The sequence below is a fragment of the Boleophthalmus pectinirostris genome, unplaced genomic scaffold (genome assembly GCF_026225935.1).
Source record: "Boleophthalmus pectinirostris isolate CB_2022bp ecotype Guang Dong unplaced genomic scaffold, ASM2622593v1 HiC_scaffold_2, whole genome shotgun sequence".
In the NCBI taxonomy this organism is placed as follows: Eukaryota; Metazoa; Chordata; class Actinopteri; order Gobiiformes; family Gobiidae; genus Boleophthalmus; species Boleophthalmus pectinirostris.
The window spans coordinates 12,652,650-12,674,796 of NW_026571152.1; the positions used below are offsets into that span (position 1 = coordinate 12,652,650).

Sequence of the window (22,147 nt, forward strand, 5' to 3'; positions counted from 1 at the left end):
TAGACGCACAAAGAAAATAAAAGATGTTCAATAAAACTGAGGCTTCCACCATAGACTTCAATATATAGTTGTACCATTCTATAAACAATATATAGGCTACCATAAAACCATAGACATAGGTTTTGCGAAACCCCAATACTGAACTAAACTGAGCTCGTGGCCATACCGGCTTGTAAAAGTCTGATCCCGTCAGATCTGAGAAGCTAAGCAGGCTGGGCCTGGGTAGTACTTGGATGGGAGACCGCTAGGAATTCCAGTTGCCACAGTGGGGCGCCACTGGCAAAAAACTGTCATTTTGTTCTTAGGCAAGACACTTCACCCACATTGCCTAGTATGAAAGTGGTGTGAGTGTGAGTGATGGTGGTGGTCGGAGGGGCTGATGGCGCAGATTGGCAGCCTTGCTTCCGTCAGTCTGCCCCAGGGCAGCTGTGGCTACAGTTGAAGTTTACCACCACTGAGTGTGGAGTGACTGAATAATGAACTGTAAAGCGCTTTGGGTATCTTGAAAGGTGCTATATAAATGCAATCAATCAATCAACTGCTTTCTGAAACAAGTGACCACATTCCACTGCAAAGCCCTAATCTGAGAAACTGAAAATGAGAGATGAAATAAGGAACGTGAGCATTGAAAGTGTCCTTGATGCAATCAAAGCTTTATCATAAAGGATGAATGAAAAATGATTACAATAGCCTATAAGATTGAGAATTGCACGTGTCCAGTCGCTGAGAAAAGAGACTGGTAATCTGAAGGAAAAGAGCCTGAAGAGCGCGCGGTACTGGAGGCGTTCAGATCTCAGGTGATCGGGGTGTCTACAGAAACGGTGTCTGGTGTTCTTACATGAGCTATTCCTGTGTCAGTGGAGAAACGGGAAACAGTGGACAGTGCAGAAGTGACGCAACCACCACCAAGTCACCACATCTGATGATCATCACCTGCAGGAGGACGACTGCATATCAAAGGAGGCCCGAGTGTCTAAAGAAATAAAGATCAGATTTTTGGAATCAAACATCTTTTCTGCAACAAAACACAGTAAAAAACATACGTGGATTAGACCGACCAACTCTAACCTATGCTCAAAGTTGGATTATTGGCTTGTGTCTCTAAATGTTACTGGTTTTGTAATGTGATATTGAACTGTCACCATTTACTGACCATTGCAATATTAGCCTCAATTGAATTAGCAAAAACTAAAATCTGATAAAGCCTGGAAATTCAATAATGCACTGAAACTGGAAAGAAAAATGCAAATGCACGGAAACTTGGAAAAGAGAAAAAAAAATTAGGTTGGGGAATATATATATATACATATATATATATATATATATATATATATATATATATATATATATATATATATATATATATATATATATATATATATATGTAGTTAATACGATTAACTGAGATTCAGGAGCAGGACCACGCCTCAGCCGCCCTCTCCTCTCACCGGCGAACCACAACTCACCTCGACCACGCCTCTAATTTCCCAGAAGCCTATATGTAGCAGCCTTTCCCATCATCCCAGTTTGTCTCGGCGAACTCGACAGAACACGAGACACGGTTCCGAGCCGATCATTAACCCGTCCAATTCGGATTCTGACCTGTTCGGCGCGTCGCAGTCCGCCGTCTCCTCACACTCACAGCAGTTCTACGAAGATGGTTCCCGGAGACCCACGAGCAGGAAACATTCACGACGCTCAGTTGCTCCGAGGTCCAAGCAGTAAGCCGGCGTGCCTCCTCTAGACTTCCGAACGCCATCAGCCCCACGCCTCCACCGCGGAGCTCTCCGGGGCGTACACGTAGTAATCTCCTCCGCAGACAGCGGGATTCTCGCTCTGCTCCCCCTCGTTCGCCTCTTCCTGCTCGCCGCTCGCCCGGCAGGAGCCCCGGGCCTCGCATTCGTCACTCCACTGCCTCCACTGCAGCCCCCTCGGAAGTCACCTGAGCTCTGGCCGCAGAGCTCGACTCCACGCCCGCGCTACACCGCGCAGGTCCCTGCGCGCGCACGCTTCCCCGCGCATCCCCGCGGGCTTCTCCCAACAGGTGGGACGTTAGAAGTCGGACCGCGGCCGGCCTCCAGCAGGAACTGAAGAAAAAAGGCATCGGACCCAGCCGCCAGGATAACAAATCCAAGCTGTTTCATCACTATTTAGATTCGGTCCGAGCCTCGTCACCGCAGGCTCCCAGCCCTCCTCGTTCTCGACCGGCGCGCGCAGTTCCAGCCGCCGACGTCTGCCTCCACAGCTCCCCCTGGCGGGGAGTATGTTGTCTCGTCCCCTGTGCCTGCTCCCTCTGTGTTTGACCAACGGGTCACCTCTCTCATCCCTGTCTGCAGGCTGCACTAAATCCCCATGCACACACATCTAATTCCCCCATCCCTCCTTTATTTTCTCTTATTCCAGCCATTATTAGTCAGATGGCTTCTTGCGCTCCAATCGTCGTCACCACAGCAGCTTCAACAATCTCCTCGGCAGTACCCATGGCCCCGCAGACCCTACAAGCTGCAGAGCAGTCTTATCCGTTTCTTTCTTCTGCTCTATCCCTTCCCCTCCCTCCCCTTCCCCTTCCCCAACACCCAATGTTTTCTACTGTGTCTCCTACGTCGCCTCCACCAATCGTTTGTCTCTCGTTCCCTCAATACTGTTCCCTCGATATTCGTTTAATCGATTTTCGTTCAATTGATTTTCGTTCCCTCGATTTCGTTCCCTCGTTTTCGTTCCCTAATCTCTCCGGTAGCCGATTATTACTGGTTATTACATCGATCTCGCTCATTCGATCCAGCCGTCCTTCCATCGCAAGCCACCCACGGGATATACCAACCACCCAGGGCCTCACCTCGCTAATACTACACACCACTCCTTCGCCATTCAAGAATATCACCCTCACCAAATCGGCTTTCGCCTTCTCTTTATATTGCAACGCCATCCGCTCCGCTTTCAACAACCAGAGAATGGAGTTAGATTATTATCGGCATCGGTCCTCAATCTTGTGCTGCACTTCGGCAAGACCGGGATCCACACATATGACGTTCTATTTGCTACCCAAGCGACAGGAAGGCTCCAGCAAATCAACCATGGTGCTTACTGGGGGGTCCCGGATTTCGAGCTCTACTGCAGGGTCTTCACAGCTCATGCCTCTCTCTCATGTGACCTCTATGGAGCTCCCTTTCATCCTGCTTCCTTGCTCAGCGGTCACGCCCTCCCGTAATTATACCTCAGCCTCGAAGAACCTAGCGGTTTATTGCTCATCTTCCACCGCTTCCCCTCTGCCTGTGATTCCTCGCTTCCTCAGCACGCCCCACCGCATCATACCCATCAGTAGAGGCAGTGATCCACGATGCTTCATCCTCCATCAGGGAGGAAGGATGATCTGCAGTTATTTCAACGATCGGTTCGTTAATTTCTGTTCGATGGTTTCAGCGACAGTTTTCACCCTGGCATCGAACTTCCGCCAGTCACTTCACAATCACGTAGAAATCCCCAGTCCTCGCTTCCGGATCCCACCACTGTGGACAACCTTCCGGCGAAGGATGTCGCCAAAGGGTTCATGATCGGCCAATTCAAACGTCCACCTCGCGAGACTTCTGCATCAATTCCATCTGCATCGCCACACGCATGTACACCGGGAAGAAATGTCCCACTATCGACCTATCCTCTCCTCATGGCGCAGCCGTTCCCAGCATCGGCAGTCTCGTTCCCACTTCAGTTTTTCCGTGCAGTATGCCACCAGCAATCATGTCATCTCTCACTCTTCTTGCAGGCCATTGAGCACAGCCCTCTGAATCGGACATCACCAGCGCCTTCAAGGTCCTGCCCATCCACCTAGATTCCTGGCGTTACTTCAGAGTCTTCTAGTTAGGGTTTTGATACGTCGCTGTACACCCGAAGTTTGGCTCCTGCAGCAGCCCTAGAACTCTGACTCCTTGTCTGAAACCTCGTGTCAGACTCTCATCAGCAACCTTAAACTCCCGTTCGCCCTACACCTCCTAGACGACGTCCTGGTCATGACTTTCTCTTTTCTCAGCATTTCACTCGATTCGATCTCATTCCAAGTGTCTCCCTCCCAAAAGGTCTAGCGAACCTCTCTGCCCCTCTCCAACTCATTCTCGCAACCCCATGCAACAAGAGACCGCTTGTTGCCTTCTAGGTCACCTTAACTATGCTATCCGCACCATCCCTCCGGGCAAGCCCTTCTTTCACATTTCCTCACGCAAGCCGCATCAGTCGAATCCTTTCAGAGTATTATACCGATGATCGACGCACGTACATCCGACATGCGCCTATAGAAGCATTGCCTACGGAAGCATTGCCTAGACTCCCGGAATGGAATCTTGATTTCGCATCTTTTCCGAAGATGTCCAGCTTTCACACTCGCAGCTCCTTTAGTTGGTTTCAGAGGGTTTTGTACGGAAAGCGGTCCGCTTCCATGTCACCTCCAAGCTCCACTCTCTCAGACCAGCCGATGGCTCTTCCGCCTTGTTCGAATTGTACTCCATTGTTATCACAGCCATTCTTTTGGGGGGTACGAGTGGTCTAGAAGGTGCATTCTTATCCATTCCGACAGTGACACCGCAGCCCACATAATCAACAGGGGAAGGTCTCGCTCCTCCGCGATCTTAGTTCCTCCAAAGCTCACCTAGTATCTGCTCAAAATCAGTTTGTCATTCGCGCCGCTCATATTCCAGGTTACTTAAACTCCATTGCGGATTCTCTCTTCGATTTTACAGAAGCTTGGCTCCGTACTCGGACGTCCAGCTTATTCCAGTTCCCCATTTCGGCCACGATCTTCAATTAAGCTACCCCGCTCTCGCCCCTCTCGCCTCAATCTCGCAACTCGCCATCCTTGACAGCCTCTCCCTGAGCTCCCTTTCTACCTACCTGACCGGGGGATATAGCTTCAAGCTCTTTTCAGTCTCCATCAGCTTCCCCTCAGTTCTCCAACGTCAGCACCATCTGCAGTTTTGTCGCCTTCTCACATCTCTCCAGGAACATCTGTGTCTCCACCATCCAGGCGCATCTCTCAGGTGTTAACATCATTTCAAGACGATCTCAAGCAAGGACCGCCCATCTCTCTCGCTGTCTCACTGCCACATTTCTACCATCGAGTAAAGAACTGCTTAAGTTTGAACCTTGTCTCCCTCCTAACCGCTTACCAATTACTTCAGATATCCTCTACCTCATATCCTCACACTTCGTTCCAGATACTATTCGCCGTCCGAGGACATGACCCTCGAAAGCATGTTCCTCACAGCCTTCTTCGGCCTTCCGATTCTCGTTCTGAATTCACTCTTATCGTCAATCATTTTCGACCCGTTTGTCCACCCCAGGCTTCCGATCTCGCCTTACATTCTATAGTCTTCGCTCATCACTCTCCGCAGGAGTATAACAGACCAGTTGGGAAACACCTTCCCTATCCACCTCTTCGCCTCAACTGACCGATAAGTCCCTGCGAACCTTTCGTAAAATATCTCGCCCAAGTCACACCTCCGATTCCTCTTCCATCGATCCGCTCGTCCTCAGATACGGGCAGATGGCTCCCAGGTTCTGGTTCAGTGACATTTCCAATAAGTTCTACGCTCTCCAGCATATCTCCGCATTCATTTCCATCCACTCCTTCCTCATCGGCGCGGGCACATTCGACCAAACTCAGATCCTCGGTCATCGGGCCTCCAGCGCCTGTCTCGTCTACGTTCGTTATGACCTCAATGATCTCTGTCCAGCCCATCCTATCTTGCACTCTTTTAACCTTTTGGGGGTCCCGTTCCGGCTGGGCCAATTGTAGATTGAGACGGAGCCCCCACCCATAGTCTCAACCCAGCCATCTTTGCCTCGCTTTGTACATTATCAATAAACTACTTCGCACTATGTTGTCGTTGGCGTGGTCCTAGCTAGTGAAATATATATATATATATATATATATTTCAATGAGATAGAGAAGGCAAGGGGCGACTCCGTACAATCTATGTCAGGCATGTCCAAACTACGGCCCGTGGGCCAAATGCGGCCCTCTGACAAATTTTTCTTGGCCCTCAGTCTTCCAGGAGAGTTGGTCCAATTTACCTTGCATCAATTAAAAATTAACCTTTTAATGCAAGTTTTTTTTTGAAAATCTACCTTGATAAAGCTGATATTTAACATTTATAGTGTCTGGTTTTTAGAATCTTAGCATGAATAAAGACTGATGGTTCATTCTAACGTGTTAAACATGCAAATATTTAATTTATTCACTGTACTGAGCACCAGTCTACGGCCCTCGACCGGCCCTCTGCTTCATCTGTGTTTAGATATGTGGCCCTTGACGAAAAAAGTTTAGACACCCCTGATCTATGTGAATGGATCAAACCAAGAAAAATATAACAAAATGAAGTAAAAATGGCAACATAATTCACAACTCCACCCACTTCTAGGAATTTAGGACAAATGTGTGATGCCTTTGTGGATTGAATAAAAAAAAAGGCCAAATAATCATATATAATAGATTCTTATTAAAAGAGGGTTTGAATCTAACAGTAATATGTAATATCTTCTAAAAAATCATGCATAAAATTTAAATTAACCTAAAAGTTAGGGTTAGCATGGAGCCATGTGTGTGGGAGCATAATGCGCCCTAAGGTTGTTGAAATCATCCTACAAGGCCTAACTCTACTGTCAACCCTAACCCACTGTCAATCTGTGACCTGCTTTGGATCATCTGCTGGACATTGTACGCACAGAGAAGATGAAGTTAATAGTGTGGAATAAAAAAAGGGGTTTGAGTCCTTCAGTCGTAAAGTGTGCTCAATCACAAAAGTCTGTGCTGGAGCTCAGTGACCAGGTTGGCAGTAAGGTGAGCCAGGTTAGGGGTAACCTCAATAATTTAAAAAAAATGAAAAATTACCACCTGTAGTCCCTGGGCAGGTTGATGTCACAATTTACAGAATCTAAAAGTAGAGGATCTATGTCTATTGACCAAATGACTATATATTATCAAAAATAAATTACAAACTCTTAACTCTTACTCTTTATTTGATCCCCTGTCTTTATATTTGGCATGGGGATGAAAGGGTTATGCCTCGCTCAAGCTCTATAAAGTTGCATATCTCTGAGCAGCTGTAAAAAACTCCTCCACACAGAGACTTGGAGCTCACATATTCAGACAGACTCTGTCCCAATTTTTATTTCATAATGATATGACCAAAAATATATGCAAGTCTAATTAACCCACGGACAATGTGGAGCTTGCAGTGTTGAACTTGAACATTGTATGAAAAAGATCCACAAAGAGATATTTAGGCCTTCTTCATCAATAAATTAGTTTAAAGTAAGAAAGAAGGTGAGAGAAGTGCTCCTCCTGTGTCTGTGTCCCTCAGCACCGTGCACTTTAGAGCAGCAGCAGAGGGGGAGAGGGAGGAGAGAAAAGAGGAGCTGGAACGACAGAGAACAGAGCAGCAGATCCAGGTTTAGGCAAGTAATTTAAGTAATAAAAATTGAAGTTTTTTAGCCATGGATATTGAGTATATTGTAATAATAAGTACTGATGCATGTGGGGATTTACACAGGTGTTTGAAGTTCATAAATTCATATTTGGTTAAAATGGTACACAGCATACAGAAGGCCCACGTTATATCATTAATTCTTTATCATTTCTAAACTAGCTAAAGAACTACAGTCCATGTCACAGGCAGCGCCACTGCAGAAGCCATAGTTTCAACAGAAACACAGATCAGCAGCACAGATAGGAGAGGTTTTGACTACTTATACATACATACAAATATTATTTGTAATAAATCTGACATGTTTTAGAGAAAATATTTTCATGTTTTATTCAAATATTATAGTCACAATAAAGCATCAACAGTAGTTAATAGATTACTACTCCACACAAATGAGAGATGTCATCAGAGGCACACTAACTCTACCCCTTTTACCTGTATACCTAACCTAAGCCATAACTCTAACCCTTAAAACAGAATTGTTGAGTGCTGTTTTTAATCCATTCATGTTAGTTTGTTTTTGCGTTCATCTTAAGTGCAAACATGCATTTATGTAATGTTCATTGTTGACAAACCAAATGAAAATAAATAAATAACATGAGAGGACAGAACTCAATGGGCCCATACAGATGCAATCAAAATGATTCAACCCCCACTGCAAATTAGGTATATTGGTAAAATGTACAAACTAGCAGCTGTTTACAAAAAATAAATAAAACAAGAACAATTTAAATAGCTCAACACAACTAATGTTACAAGTGGTTTCTCCAAATTCAACAAAAATTTTTACTTTTAATACTGCAGTCTCAAAATTATTCAACCCCCTGAAATTCCTCATAAGAGCACATTTTGGCAAATCAAGGGCTTCATTAGTTGCACCCTTTAAATATCTGGACTGTTAGAAACATGGCTAAGTCAAGAGAATTGCCTTGCACAAACAAGGAAAAGGAAAAGGAAAGAAAAATAGCAAAGGCACTAAATGTTCCTAGAGGTACAGGTGGAAGCATAGTTTGAAAGTTTAAAGTTATAGGAATAGTGGCTACACTTCCTGCACGTGGAATAAGAGGAAACTATCAACACCTGCCACCAGAGTCCTGAGGAGGCAGTTAGGTCAATGGACCTGCCAACAGGACAATGATCCCAAGTATACCACAAAGTCCACTAAGGCTTGGTTTCAGAAGAAGTCCTGGAAGATACTAGAGTGGCCATCACGGTCGCCTGACTTGAAACCCATTGAAAATCTCTAGGATTTGAAAAAGGCAGTTGCAGCACACGAACGCAAGGATATTGGTGACCTGGAGGCCTTTGCCCATGAGGAATGGACTAAGATTCCCCACGAACGCTGTCAAAAGCTGGTGTCTGGCAATGCATCATGTTTGCAACAGGTCATAACAGCAAAAGGGTGTTCTACAACGTACTAAAGATGCTTGTCATGAAGGGGTTGAATAATTTTGAGACTGCAGTAGTCATTAAACATAGCATTTTTTGTTGAATTTGGAGAAACCACTTGTAATATTAGTTGTGTTGAGCTATTTAAATTGTTCTTGTTTGATTTCTTTTTTGGAAACAGCTGCTAGCCTGTACATTTTACCAATAAACTTAATTTGCAGTGGGGGTTGAATAATTTTGATTGCAACTATGTGTGAGTAAAGGCTGTCTTCTGACACAACACAGACGACTTCCGTTTGATCCAGGAAACTCCTCTGATAAGGACAAAGCGGTTCTCATTTTCACAGCACATAGACAGAAATGTGTGCATGTTTTTTTCTTTTTTTTTTTTCTGTTATAGTGTGTTTTACATTTTTATTTGGGTTTATTCAACAATTTTTTTAACTGAAAAGACAGCTGTCTCCTCAAAAGTGGCATGAGAATATTATAGGTTAATTCATAAAATACCGTTACTAAAATTAATTGAGCTGTTTGTGCATCAGATTATTACATTTTTGTCTTAACAAGAAAAACCCACAAAAGATGACAAGATATGAATGAGTAAAAAACAGGAAGCTCTCCAAGACCAGACTTAGACCAGTTCTAAGTCTGGTCTTGGAGAGCTTCCTGGTTCAAACCTAGTTCAGTGCTGATTAAAACCTGGTTCACTCCTGGCTTAGACCTTGCTGAACATGGCATTCAGAGTGCTGGTCCTGACTATCTGCTGTTTGGGTAAGTCCGGTTTCTCTTCTCTGTGTTACTCTTCTCTGTGATGCTGCTTTTTGCTCATCTTTTGGCAAATGTGAGTGCTTTGTCAAACATTGCAGCCACTCCTCACACCCAAAAGTCTGCTCGGAAGTTCTTTAGCTCCAAATGAAACAAACATGATGAATGAAATTAAATTAATTTTAGAGTGACCATTTGAAATTTTAATGAGCTGAATGTATCATTCTGGATGTAATAAGAGGACTGGAACATATCTCTTTGTTTCTGCTAATTCAAATTAAATTGAAAACGTATAATTGAGAAAGAACATGCTTTTTTGCAGAGTGTGTCAAACTGGAATACCTTGACTTTCCTGTTTTTCTTAAACTGATCAAATAGACATATGCTTTAAGAGCTCAGAACATCTGCCATTTTGTGTGGAGCTCTGTGCTATGTCACCAACAGATGTCATTTTGTAACATGACTTCTATGTGTGCAGGGGCTCTGGCAGAGAACAGCTCAGCAGGTAAAAATACTCACTAACACAAGGAGAACATGCACCCTCCATTCAGAGAGATCGGAAGTCTAACCCACAACCTCCTCACTGAAATGAGGAGACAGTATAAGCACTGTGTCATCTCCTCTCTGCAGAACCTTGCAGTCTGCGCTTGGTGGGAGGACCCAGCCGCTGTGAGGGGGAACTGGAGCTTCAGAGAACAGGTTTGAATTGGACTAGAGTGAGTTCAAGACACTTGACTGTTGAGTTTGGGGCCAGAGTGTGCTCGGAGCTGGACTGTGGCCCGGCTCTGTCTGTCGTGGAAAAAATAAGTTCAAAAAGAGAAGTTGTGAATGTTTCTCCTAACTGTGATGAAACTTCACTGATTGACTGTTTTCGGACTGAAACATTTCTCTCAGACAACAGTCTGCAGCTCAAGTGTTCAGGTGAGAGCTAAGCTACTGTTGGTTCAGAGCCTTGATGTCACATGTCTGTGTGTCCTATTATCTCAGAGCAGTGATATCACATATGTGCCCACAGAGTCGGTGCGCCTGGTCTCAGGGTCCGGCGTGTGCTCAGGATCAGTGCAGATCTGGAACCAGTCCTGGACCTGGCTCTGTGAAGGGACCTTGGACCAGGTGGGGGCAGAGGTGCTGTGCAGGGAGCTGGGCTGTGAGGCTCCTTCTCGCTTCCAGGGGGCGCTCTCTCCTCTGAGGCAACCATTCCACTGTGAGGGCCATGAGTCTTCTTTGATGGCCTGTCCCCACTCCGGCTCAGAGAACTGCTCCTCTGGAGCTGCTGTCAACCTCACCTGCTCAGGTAAGGGGGCAGAGCTTCACTGATCAGGTAAAGGGGAGGTTAGGGGAGGTAAAAGGGTAGTGCTCACTGTGTCTCTTATCTGTTCAGGTCCAGTCAGACTAGTGGGAGGGGCCAGTCGCTGTGCTGGGACTCTGCAGGTGAGACACAGAGGAGAGTGGAGACGGGTGATTGACCCCTGTCTCAGGAGCGTCTTTTCACAGCCTACACCATGGGTCTTGTCTGGTGTGGTAGATCTGGGCCTCTATTGCTCGAGTGCCCAGGACCTGCTCCTGTGCAGTCAGGATGAGTGCCTCTATGTTGTCCTTTATTCTAAAGTCAGTTAGGCTAACCATAGAACTCCAAATTATAAAAACATGTTATTTATAAGATAAGATATAATTTATTTATAAGAGCCTCCTGCATCCCACTCCTCCATTACCTCCTCATCACCTCCTCCTTAACCTCTTCCATTCCCTCATCTGTCACCTCTACCATTACCTCCCCATCATCTCCTCCATCACTTCCTCCATCACTTCCCCCTTACTGTGGATATTCTTATGGACAAAGTTCTCTGCCACTTTTGCTTTGCTGAAAATCAGACACTGCCCCTCCAGTGTAACCTGAAATGGGCTGAGTGGACATGTGTGTGTGTCCTGTTATCTCTGACCAGTGATGTCATGTGATGTGTCCACAGACTCAGTGCGCCTGGTCTCGGGGTCCGGCCTGTGCTCAGGATCAGTGCAGATCTGGGACCAGTCCTGGACCTGGCTCTGTGAAGGGGCCTTGGACCAGCTGGGGGCAGAGGTGCTGTGCAGGGAGCTAGACTGTGGGGCTCCTTTTCTCTTCCAGGGGGTGCTCTCTCCACTGGGGCAGACATTCCACTGTGAGGGCCATGAGTCTGCTCTGATGGACTGTCCCCACTCCAGCTCAGAGACCTGCTCCTCTGGAGCCGCTGTCAACATTACCTGCTCAGGTAAGGAGGCAGAGCTTCAGTGCTTGGGTAAAAGAGATGGCACTTCACTGCTCAGTCTGTCTTTTGTGTGTTCAGAGCCGCTCAGGTTGGTGGGAGGAGCTAATAGATGTGCTGGAACTCTAGAGGTGAGACACAGAGGAGAGTGGAGACGGATGGTGCCCTATCACCCCAGAGACCCCTGGAACCGGGAGGCTACAGCGGTTGTGTGCAGAGACCTGGACTGTGGCTCTGCTATTTCTGAAGATCTGAGAGATGGTTTTCCACAGACTCTTGTGTGGGACATCACATCTGTGTGTGCGAGGAAGAGGAGGAAGAAGTTTGCAGTGAGAGAGTGCATCTGGAATAGATCCTATCCTACAGACGAGGGTTTTGAGGTGGTGTGCTCAGGTAATATGAACTTGACTTGACCTTAACCCTTCTTTTCAAATATTTTTTAAGGCTAGTGTTCTGACCGTTACCTTAACCCCAATGTAAACTATTATGTAAAATGTACTTTTCTGAGCTTTTTGAGGGGGCTACAAAATTCATAAAATGTCCACTTCTTGTGACTTCAGCACAAGTTTGGGCCTTTTCAGACCAGATTAATACACATAAATTTATGTTTTTTTTTGTTTTTGTTTTTTTTTGCTTATTTATTTATTTTTGTTGCTTCATTTTCACTTTTTATAAAAGCTTATTTAAAGATAAAAGCTGCAGTATCCTTGTGTATTTTTTTGTTATGATAAACTGGTCACGTGACACTTTTGTGTTCCTTTGCTTGTAGTGAATCTTTTGTGATGTCACTGTCCTTCATACGAGTGTGATACAAATTATCATTACAAAATCTGTTATTGGACATTACGTACACTTGACCTGCATGTCCTCTGTGGAGCTAATTAGGGTCCAGGTGCATCATGGGTGACAGTAAACAATCACATTAGGTTTGTATGGAGATATTTCTGAGCCAAGCTGTTTTTAAAGCAGACCTATTGCACTCATGCCTGCTCTGTACTTAAAATCTATGACAGTTGTTGATCATTGTGGATAATTTGAATATTTTAAATCACATTATTCATCTACAATGACTTAATAAAAGAAACAAGCCCACTGATTTCCATGTTAGAAAACTGCAGTGCCCAATGGCAGCTGACCATAAACGTCATCACAACAAACGTCGCAAGCTGTGGGCCCCTATATAGATAGCTGCATATCATACTTGCATGGAGCAGATTTTTTTTATTTTTATTTATAGCAAAATAACTTTGCAATGCTATTGAATCCTATGCATATCATCAATTAAGAAAATAAATCTGGAGGAGGAAGTGGAAAGCAGTGGGCATGTGGCAGTGAAATTGCTGTGCAAAATGGCTTCTTAAAAGTAAGTTTAAAAGTTGCTCAAATGTGTATGAATAACTCTAAATACAAATACAAAAGTAAATGGTGGGAGGAAACAACTATGACAGGGCTAAAATCTCTGAAAAGCCACTTTTTCAGAACAGGTCAAAGAGAGTTAACCTCATTGTCTGGCCAGCCAAAATGAAATCATGGTGGGTGAATTGGGTAAAGTTATAGTCCAATGAGGTTCATTTGGTCTTCCGACTATTTATGTCATTAGGTTATTTTTTCAGACCAAGTGTTTGTTTTCATACCTGACAGTTTCGACTGCTCAGAACCAGAAAAATAAAAATAAAACTGAAAAAAGAGCTCAGGCATAATAACAGTACCATATATCAGGGGCATAACAGAAAAAGTGCAGAGGGCAATGAGAAAACACAATATCAACACACCAGCAAAGATAATTCCTCATCCACCCGAAAGATAACATAGATCCGGAGCACAATGTAATGTCATATATGAAATACTCTGCATATCCTGCAATAAAACATACATCAGCAGAACAGAGAGGGCATTCAGTACACAAAAAATAAAACAAAGGACAAAATACGAGAAGGAAACAGCAAAGGCGTGCAGATAAGCAACAAAACACAAAGCAGAACAGGAACAGCTCAAATCTGTCATTTCTGACCACTGTAGAAGAGAGAACCACATTATGAAATGGGACTGAGCAAACATGATTGGGACAGAGAAACAACAAACAACAAACATTGTCACTGGATTAAAGAGGCAATCGAAATACAGACATGTGCCCACAGGACTATAAACAGGGACGAGGGGGCTTTTTTACTCTCACACGCCTGGGATACTGTCCTGAGGAAGTCGGACTAGAGATGGCACTGTCATCCTGCCTCCACAGGTTTTAAACTGCGCCAAAACATTGTATAAATCAGCTGATTGGACACATCACAGCAACATCTTGTGACCACTCTGAGGATGACCACTAGTGAGCAGTCAAAACTGTCCAGTATAAAAAAAACCTAATAACACTTAGCTAAAGTTGGCAATTTGATGAAATCATTGAATATGGCAGGAGGGAGAACGAATCAGCTTCACTGATGATCTATAGCTTAATTTTTCCATATCACCCCATTTTGAGCCCTTTGCTTTTACCAAAAACTAAACATGCACTAGAAGAAACCATTGCCAAACTGACAAAAATACTTGCAATTGCTGTGAGTTTTCATCAGTTTTGCGCACCCTACATACTACCTTCTCTCATTTCTGCCATCCGTCATAGCTCAACTTAGTGACATAGGTGTAAAGGGTCAGAGCAATGATGTCACATGTGTGTCCACAGAGTCAGTGCGCCTGGTCTCGGGGTCCAGCCTGTGCTCAGGATCAGTGCAGATCTGGAACCAGTCATGGACCGGGCTCTGTGAAGGGGCCTTGGACCAGCTCGGGGCAGAGGTGCTGTGCAGGGAGCTGGACTGTGGGGCTCCTTCTCTCTTCAAGGGGGCGCTCTCTCCTCTGAGGCAGACATTCCACTGTGAGGGCAATGAGTCTGCTCTGATGGACTGTCCACACTCCAGCTCAGAGACTTGCTCTTCTGGAGCCACTGTCAACCTCACCTGCTCAGGTAAGGGGGCAGAGCTTCACTGCTCAGATTACTGCTCTATTGTGTACCCACCTGCTTTTAGTAAATTTTCTTTTGTTTCACTGCCCAATCTCTCTAAAATATCCCCACCCCCAATCTGGTTTAAGATATTTGCACAGAAACAATGCTTTTATGGCAGCTCAGCTTTACTTGGGGTTTTAGATTTAACTGCAGCTTTTGACACTGTTGACAATCACATTTTAATATCCTGTCTTGAGGCCAGTGTTGGGATAAAAGGATTAGTATTGAAATTGTGTGAGATAGGTCTTTTACAATAAACTCTGGACTCACCTCACAGAGAGCCCGACTAACTTATTGGGTGCCACAAGGCTCGATTTTAGGGCCAATTATTTTTTCTTTGTACATGCTGCCACTGGGCTGAATCTTCAAAAAGTATATATGACATTCAGTTTCACTGTTTTCCAGATGATGTGCAGATATACCTATCCTTAAACACTAAAACGGCCTCATCTGGAAATTCGTGTCTACAAGAAGTCAAAGAGTGGATGTCTCTAAACTTTAAATGAGAGCAAAAATGAGATTATGGTATTTGGTGCTTTTAACTAATGCACTTAGCCCACTTACGTCAAATTTTTCTTGGGGGAAGGGCTGTTTTTACTTACAGCTCTTTTAAACTTGAAAAGCAGATCAATTCAGTGGTTAAAACCAGTTTCTTAAAGCTAAGGCTGCTTGAAAAAGTGAAACGCTACTTGATCTTAAACCAGTTTGAAAAAATTACTCATTACCACCCGTTGGTACTATTGTAATGCTCTATATTTTGATGTAGAGCTGTCCTCAATTCACTGCATACAAATGGTCCAAAATGCAGCTCCGTGCCTGCTTTCTGGAGCCAGTCGACGTGACCTCAACACTCCTATATTGGCTTCTTTTCACTGGCCTCCTGTTGTTTTTAGAATTGATTTTAAAATTGTATTGCTTGTATTTATATGCATTCATGGCACCACCCTCTTTATCAGAAACACTGTCTTTGCACACCCCAGTCAGAGCCCTTAGGTCTTCTTCAGTGTCCTCTGGCTTGCTCCTGGTCCAGACTTAAGAGGAGACAGAGACAAAAGATAGAGCTTTCTCCAAAGCAGGCCCCAAACTATGGGAGTTTAGGGCATATGAAATGTTACATAACACTCACACCTGTGCAACATTCTTATTGTATGTTGAAAATCTAATATCTAATAGCTCTTTAAAATGCTGAAGAAGTTTGCAATATTCGCCGTAGAGGTTATTGTATAAATTGTTTAAGTTCTAATGATAGAAAGAGAGACAATCAAGGCCTCTTGGATTTGACAATACATAGTCAAAATTTCTTCCAACTATGCTCCTGATCTCTGTTTCTGTTCAAAAAGTGGCTTCTATGGTGGCTTCTAAGGTGACTTCTGCAATGGAGTCTGCAGTGGCTTTTGCAGTGATCTCAAACACGTTATGGAGAGAGTACAGCACCAGCGACACAGATTGAAGTCCAATAACTAGCTTAGAAACTATAAAGACTAAGACTAATATGGACCTGCTGTGTACTTTAGAAGTAAACTTGCGTTTGGCTTTGTATTGTCTGTTCAGAGCCACTCAGGCTGGTGGGAGAGGCCAGTCGCTGTGCTGGGATTGTGGAGGTGAGACACAGAGGAGAGTGGAGACGGATGACATATGCCTATGAGAACTGGAATGTGCAGGCTGCAACGGCTGTGTGCAGAGACCTGGACTGTGACTCTGCTGTTTCTGGATATGGAACATATGGTCTTCCAGAAACTGTAGCTTGGGTCACAACACCTGACTGTGTAAAGCGAAAGCAGTCTGCAGTGAGAGATTGTGTGGGGCATGGTTTCTCTCCCTCAGCCTGGGGCCTGGTGGCTGTGTGTTCAGGTAAAAGTCTCACCTTCACTTTGTCATGTTTTATTTCTTCCAGAGAATTGTCATTTCTACAGGTCTGTGTCATGTTCAATCCCACTGTCATTTTCCAATTTGAGTCTAAATTGGAACTGCACATGCCCTGAGCATTCTGCAGAAACTTACTACAACAACACACACACATGGACAAACATGTAATACGCTATCTATTTTTATAATTATTTTAAAAATATGTTTATTTGAAGTTAAATCTGAGACCAACATTTGTGTTAACACCACACTGAACTGCTGAAAAGCTTGAGCAAACAGATAAATGCAGAGAAACACGGAGGCCAGCTAAGTGTAATATGTTATGTGTGATTACAGCAATACAAGATTTGACCAGTGTTTTAATAAAACTAAATTTTACAAAACTTTACTTGCAAACTTGTTTTAACTTAAATGAAGGAGAACTAAAGGTTTAAGTGAAAGAACATTTTGAAGTGTTTCTGAAGCAAAATATTGAAAAAATATAGAGGCAATGATTGTCCCCGTGCCTAAATCACACCTTCCCTTAACCATAATTTAAACCTAACCCATATCCCTGACCTTGATACTAATCCTAACCTCCTAACCCCACCCAAACCCTTAACAGGGACCCTGGTTTTACCCTTAACCCCTAACCTAACCCTAATCTAACCCCTTACCCTTAACCCAAACTCTTACCCTAACCCATAACCCTATCCTAACCCTTTACCCTTAACCTAAACCTGACTCTAACCCTACACTAACCCTAACTACTAATCTCTAACCTAACACATAACCCTAACCCCTAACCTAGTTTTTACTATAACCCTACCCTAACCTAAACTGGCCCTAACCATGCAATTTTTCTCAAAGTATTTATGTAGTGATTTATTTTTTTATCCAAGATGGCGGTCATCCAGTCTGTAAGTGAGTATGGTCACAATATATTTTTTGTTTCTATTGGCATGATGCATCCAGTTACCAAATTTGATTTGGCTACACTGTTTTAGTTTGATATCCTATTGGTGAGGACAGATTTTTTCCATGTCAACAAAATGTGACAAGGGCTGTGGGCATCAGTGAATTTTTTGATCAAAAGCATGTCATAAATACGTGCAGAAAATGTTGTATATCTTCGACAAATACATACCCTTCCATACAAATTGCCCAGGGGTTGATATTACACCCACATTAATATTCTTATATAAATATGTTCAGGGTCAGGTGTCTACCCACAATTGAAGGCTGAGTGAAATTAGCCATAGTTTGTACGATTTTGTGATTTTAGCTTTAGAATAACATGGAGAGTTTCTGTCATTGTTATGGCTATGCTGTAAAAAATTTGGCATGGGTATCACTGACTTCTGTGATCTTGTTTCTATTTGGAACGTGGCAGCTAGCAGGTTAGCTATGTCCAATTATATATACAGTCTATGGGAATCACACCTCTCTCTCCACTCTCTGAACAGTCCAATAATCTCTCTCCACAGACTTACTGAAGCGTCCAGTCGTCTCCTTGACTGTTTCTGATGGGGCCTCCGAGGCCCAGCCACAGGGGCTCCGAGTGCTGTTGGGGTCAAAGTTCATGGTCAAATGCTCTGTGGAGCCACAGTACCTAGGAGGCTCCTTCCAGCTCCTCTCTCCCACTATGAACTACACCCTACCCGCTGTCAATCACTCTGCACACTTCCTGTTCTCTGACACTGGCCCTACCCACAAAGGAAACTACACCTGTATTTACCATGTGCAGGTGTTCAATCACAACTTCTCCTCTCAGAGCCCCAGCCTGCAGCTCTATCTGGGAGGTATGTCCAGCTACAGCCTCATGTGAGGGTCACACAGTGTCATATGAGGGCCACACACCCTTAGGTGTCCCTTAAGTTACTTAGGTTTAGGAGTTTTGGTTTTGGTCTTCATTTTGGTCCCCATTCTGGGATGCATATCTCTTAATAACAGTAATCTTTCTTCCCACTTTGGCACACATATTGTTTATATGCTTTAGCGTTTAACTCAGACATATATTGTAGAGTTGTCTGCATACATCACAATCTTGGCCTTCAGCAGAACCAGTGGCAAATCATTTGTTTAGATGTTAATAGTAGAGGACTGAGACTGCTGCCCTGCACTACTCCACATGCTAAAGCCCCTCAGCTGGAGTAATCTCTATTGAAGAAAACCATCTGAGTTTGTCTTAAGTAGATGTTAAACCAGGATGTTGCTGATTCATAGAATCCATATGCAGCTAGTCTGATCCATGGTCTATTAACTCAAAAGCAGCTGAGATATCTAGCATAACACTGCCCACCTTTTTTTTCTTCAATGTTTGTCATCATGGTCAGAGCTGTGGCTGTTGAAAGTCATTTCCTGGATGCATGTTGATGAGGAGGGAACCGTCTATTCTTGTGTATACAATGTTGTCCATGAGTTTACCTGATGCTGTCGTAAGACTTATGGGTTTCTTTTTGTCTTTGATCTGCTGCTGATTTACATCCATTCCATCGATACCTGCTGGTTTATATTTAAGATTTCTCATGATATTTTCAACTTTAATTACTGTTAGTTTTGAGAATTAAAATATTTGTTTTTTATCCTTCATTTCATTTTATATTTGAATATTTGGCATTACTTGTTAACAATGACTTTGTTAATGTTTTAGCTTTATGTATTATTGAAATAATTTGCAATATGTTGATACTGAAGAAAAAAAAATCGTTTAATTGCTTTTCTTCTCCATCTATGGTGTTTTGAAGTTTTTAACAGTATCTGTAGTGGCAGAAATGATCTTTTTCTTGATGATTTGCGAATCCTGTTGAGTTTTTGGAATACAGACAAAGGTTTATTCAGATATGGACTGGTCTAAGTTAGAAATGACACTAATTTACACAAAGACAGATTGAGAGAAATATTTTCTTCACAATACAAATTTCCATCACACATTCTCCCTTTTGATTATTCATTAATCATACTTCATAAACATCATTGTCACAAACAGAACATGCATAGAAATGTTATTTGTTGTGGATCTAAACACAGTTCATGGAGTTGAAGTGGGTTCCGTTAGTTTGTTGATTTCAAAAGATGAAGGTAAATACAACACTTCACTTTTAATGAGGACTGTTATGCTCAGTTTGTCCATATCCACTATGGTTTGTAGTCATAAGCTGAATGTTGCTTTAATTTGATGGTGGCGCTGTTCATTTAAAGCTTCTCCTGTCTCCTGTCCCTTTATTCTCCCTCTAACCACACATGGCTGTAGTCTCCCCATGCAGCTTGGCATCTCTCTGAGCTTCAGCTCATCTCTGGAGTTGTCCTTTTCAGGCATAGGTACATTCATCATAACATGTTGATCTGGTGCTTAAACAGACAGAAATGTTAATGCTGTTTCGGAGTGCTACTGTGTGGGCAGATGAGCAACTTGTCATAACACAAGAAAACTAATGTCAGTGTTTATCTTGTGGAATCTTCATTGATATAGATCTTTGTTCTTTCAATTTTTTGCTCTGTGTAGGGGTGCTTATCTGTCCTTAATCTTTAACTAAATAGATTTTTTACATTTTGAGCCACTTCCCCTACTCTTTGTACTACTTGCAGTTCCATATCTCTTTACTGTTGCAAATTCTTTGTGAAAATAGCTTTTACTTTTTTTCAGCCTCAGCCCAAGTTTCTCCGGGTGACATTTTCACAATCTCCATCTATGACCAAATTCTTCTTCTTTACTTGACCCTTTAGGTGTTCAGTTTGATCAGAGACAGCTAATAGGCTGTTACAGACTTTTAAAAAGTCTGATTGCAATGTGTCACCATGCTTGGTTTGTTTTTCCATATTTAATTTGATGTATGGAGTCCACATGTTCTCCCTGTGTCTGTGTGAATTTTGAATGTTCTCCCTATTTCTGTGTGGAGTTTATCCAGACACTCTGGTTTCCCCATCAACCCAAAACATGCACAATAAGTCAAATCTTCCTGCTAAGGTAGTCCTGAGCAAGATTAGCTCAAGATCTGTAGATGGGTCCCACTGCTCCTGATGAGTCAAATGCAGAGGACAATTAATCCTACTGTGGGGATAACAAAGTAAATAATAACCTTAAGCTTTTGTGTTGCAGCTTCAGACTCAGACCTGATGATTAGAGTCCTGCTCATTCTACTACTGAAGCTCCTGTACATCCTCCCAATGTACTACTACTACTGCAAGGTACTGGTCCTTTAGACCCGAGGTAGGACTGGCTCAAACCTGGTTTAGTCTTGTTTTAGTCCTGTTTCAGTCCTGATTTAGACCTTGGTTAAACCTGGTTTAGACCAGGTTTAGTTACCGTTTAGTACTTGTATATGTGGTATAAATGCTGATTCAGACCTGGTTTTGTGATTTGTGGATGTGCTGTGTCCTGTTGTTTCAGACCAGAGCCAGAATGGGTGCAAGAGAGAGGATCTGAGTGGATCTGGACTTCCACATGAGACTTGGACTGGTTCAATTCGTGTTCATCCATGTTGCTCATGTATGGATGTCTTTTATACATTTGTTTAAAAAAGATAATTACAATAAACTTGTTTCTCACTGAGCCGTGCAGATGAGATAAAGGAAAAAAAAGTCTGGTTGCCACAAGATAATATCTTAGGAAAACGAGATAACTGCTCTCCAGTTTAACACATGGTTCTCACACTTACACATGGTTCTGCAGTACATTATTGGCCACATTTTGGGACACCTTTGACAGAATTCTTCCAGCACTGGCTCACCACTGTACCTCACCCTTTCAACACAGACACAGGCCACATGCTGGTATATCCATAGCTGCACACAATGATCTCACAACTGTGCATTATAGTGCACTGGACACACATATTTCAACAGATTGGCTCCTCTGTCATGACATTTATTAAAGTTTAATTAACTACAAAAAAATAAAAACATAGCAAAAGAAGAATTCAATTCTGTCTACTGGATAAATTTTACAGTGAAGACATTTTCCACTCATCCAAGAGGCTTCTTCAGTTGTGGTCAGACACTGGTGGACATTGTCTTATATGTTCCTAAAGGGGGTCCGTTCACATCCAGCCTTTGATCTTTGCTTTTACTGCCCAGCTTAATTATCTCATGGCCACAAGATGTTAATTTTCAACTGTATTCTTCTTCTTCTCCTTTTCTTTTCTTTATTTCTTTTTTTTAATTTTTTTGTATTTCTTAATGGCTCCTTGGTTTCTTCTTCAGTTCTTTACTTTATTTTTACTTAGGAGTTATAAACGTGTCTGTTTTTGCATTGCAATGTGTTCTTTTAATTAATGTTAAAAATGTATTCACCAATGTGTGTTTTTATTCAGTGCTGTTTTATCACATTGTTGATCCCTGATTATGAATAAAAATGTTGCTAAATTGTTGCTGCGTAAAGTTGCTAGCATTAACTGGTTGAGCTTTTTAAAGAGCAGTCATTTCCACACATTTGCATG

General features: G+C 43.0%; 1 protein-coding gene across 1 annotated transcript; it reads left to right on the top strand.

Annotated features, from left to right (window-relative positions):
* Window positions 1-9,537: 9,537 nt before the first annotated feature.
* LOC129409421 (scavenger receptor cysteine-rich type 1 protein M160-like) lies at window positions 9,538-21,891 on the top strand. The gene is made up of 12 exons (XM_055155415.1): window positions 9,538-9,632; window positions 10,105-10,131; window positions 10,257-10,547; window positions 10,642-10,920; window positions 11,008-11,142; window positions 11,570-11,872; window positions 11,948-12,259; window positions 14,547-14,825; window positions 16,416-16,715; window positions 18,197-18,511; window positions 20,809-20,897; window positions 21,100-21,891. Exons 1-12 carry the CDS (start codon window positions 9,593-9,595, stop codon window positions 21,133-21,135), a joined length of 2,406 nt encoding a protein of 801 aa, XP_055011390.1. The 5' UTR covers window positions 9,538-9,592; the 3' UTR covers window positions 21,136-21,891.
* Window positions 21,892-22,147: the final 256 nt, after the last annotated feature.

Bases quoted from the DNA above. Each gene is read 5' to 3' on its own strand.
- LOC129409421 (XM_055155415.1), top strand. From the start codon at position 9,593: ATGGCATTCAGAGTGCTGGTCCTGACTATCTGCTGTTTGG. The intron at 10,548-10,641 runs GTGAGAGCTAAG...ATGTGCCCACAG, and splicing joins TCTGCAGCTCAAGTGTTCAG to AGTCGGTGCGCCTGGTCTCA. The intron at 18,512-20,808 runs GTATGTCCAGCT...TTTGTGTTGCAG, and splicing joins CCTGCAGCTCTATCTGGGAG to CTTCAGACTCAGACCTGATG.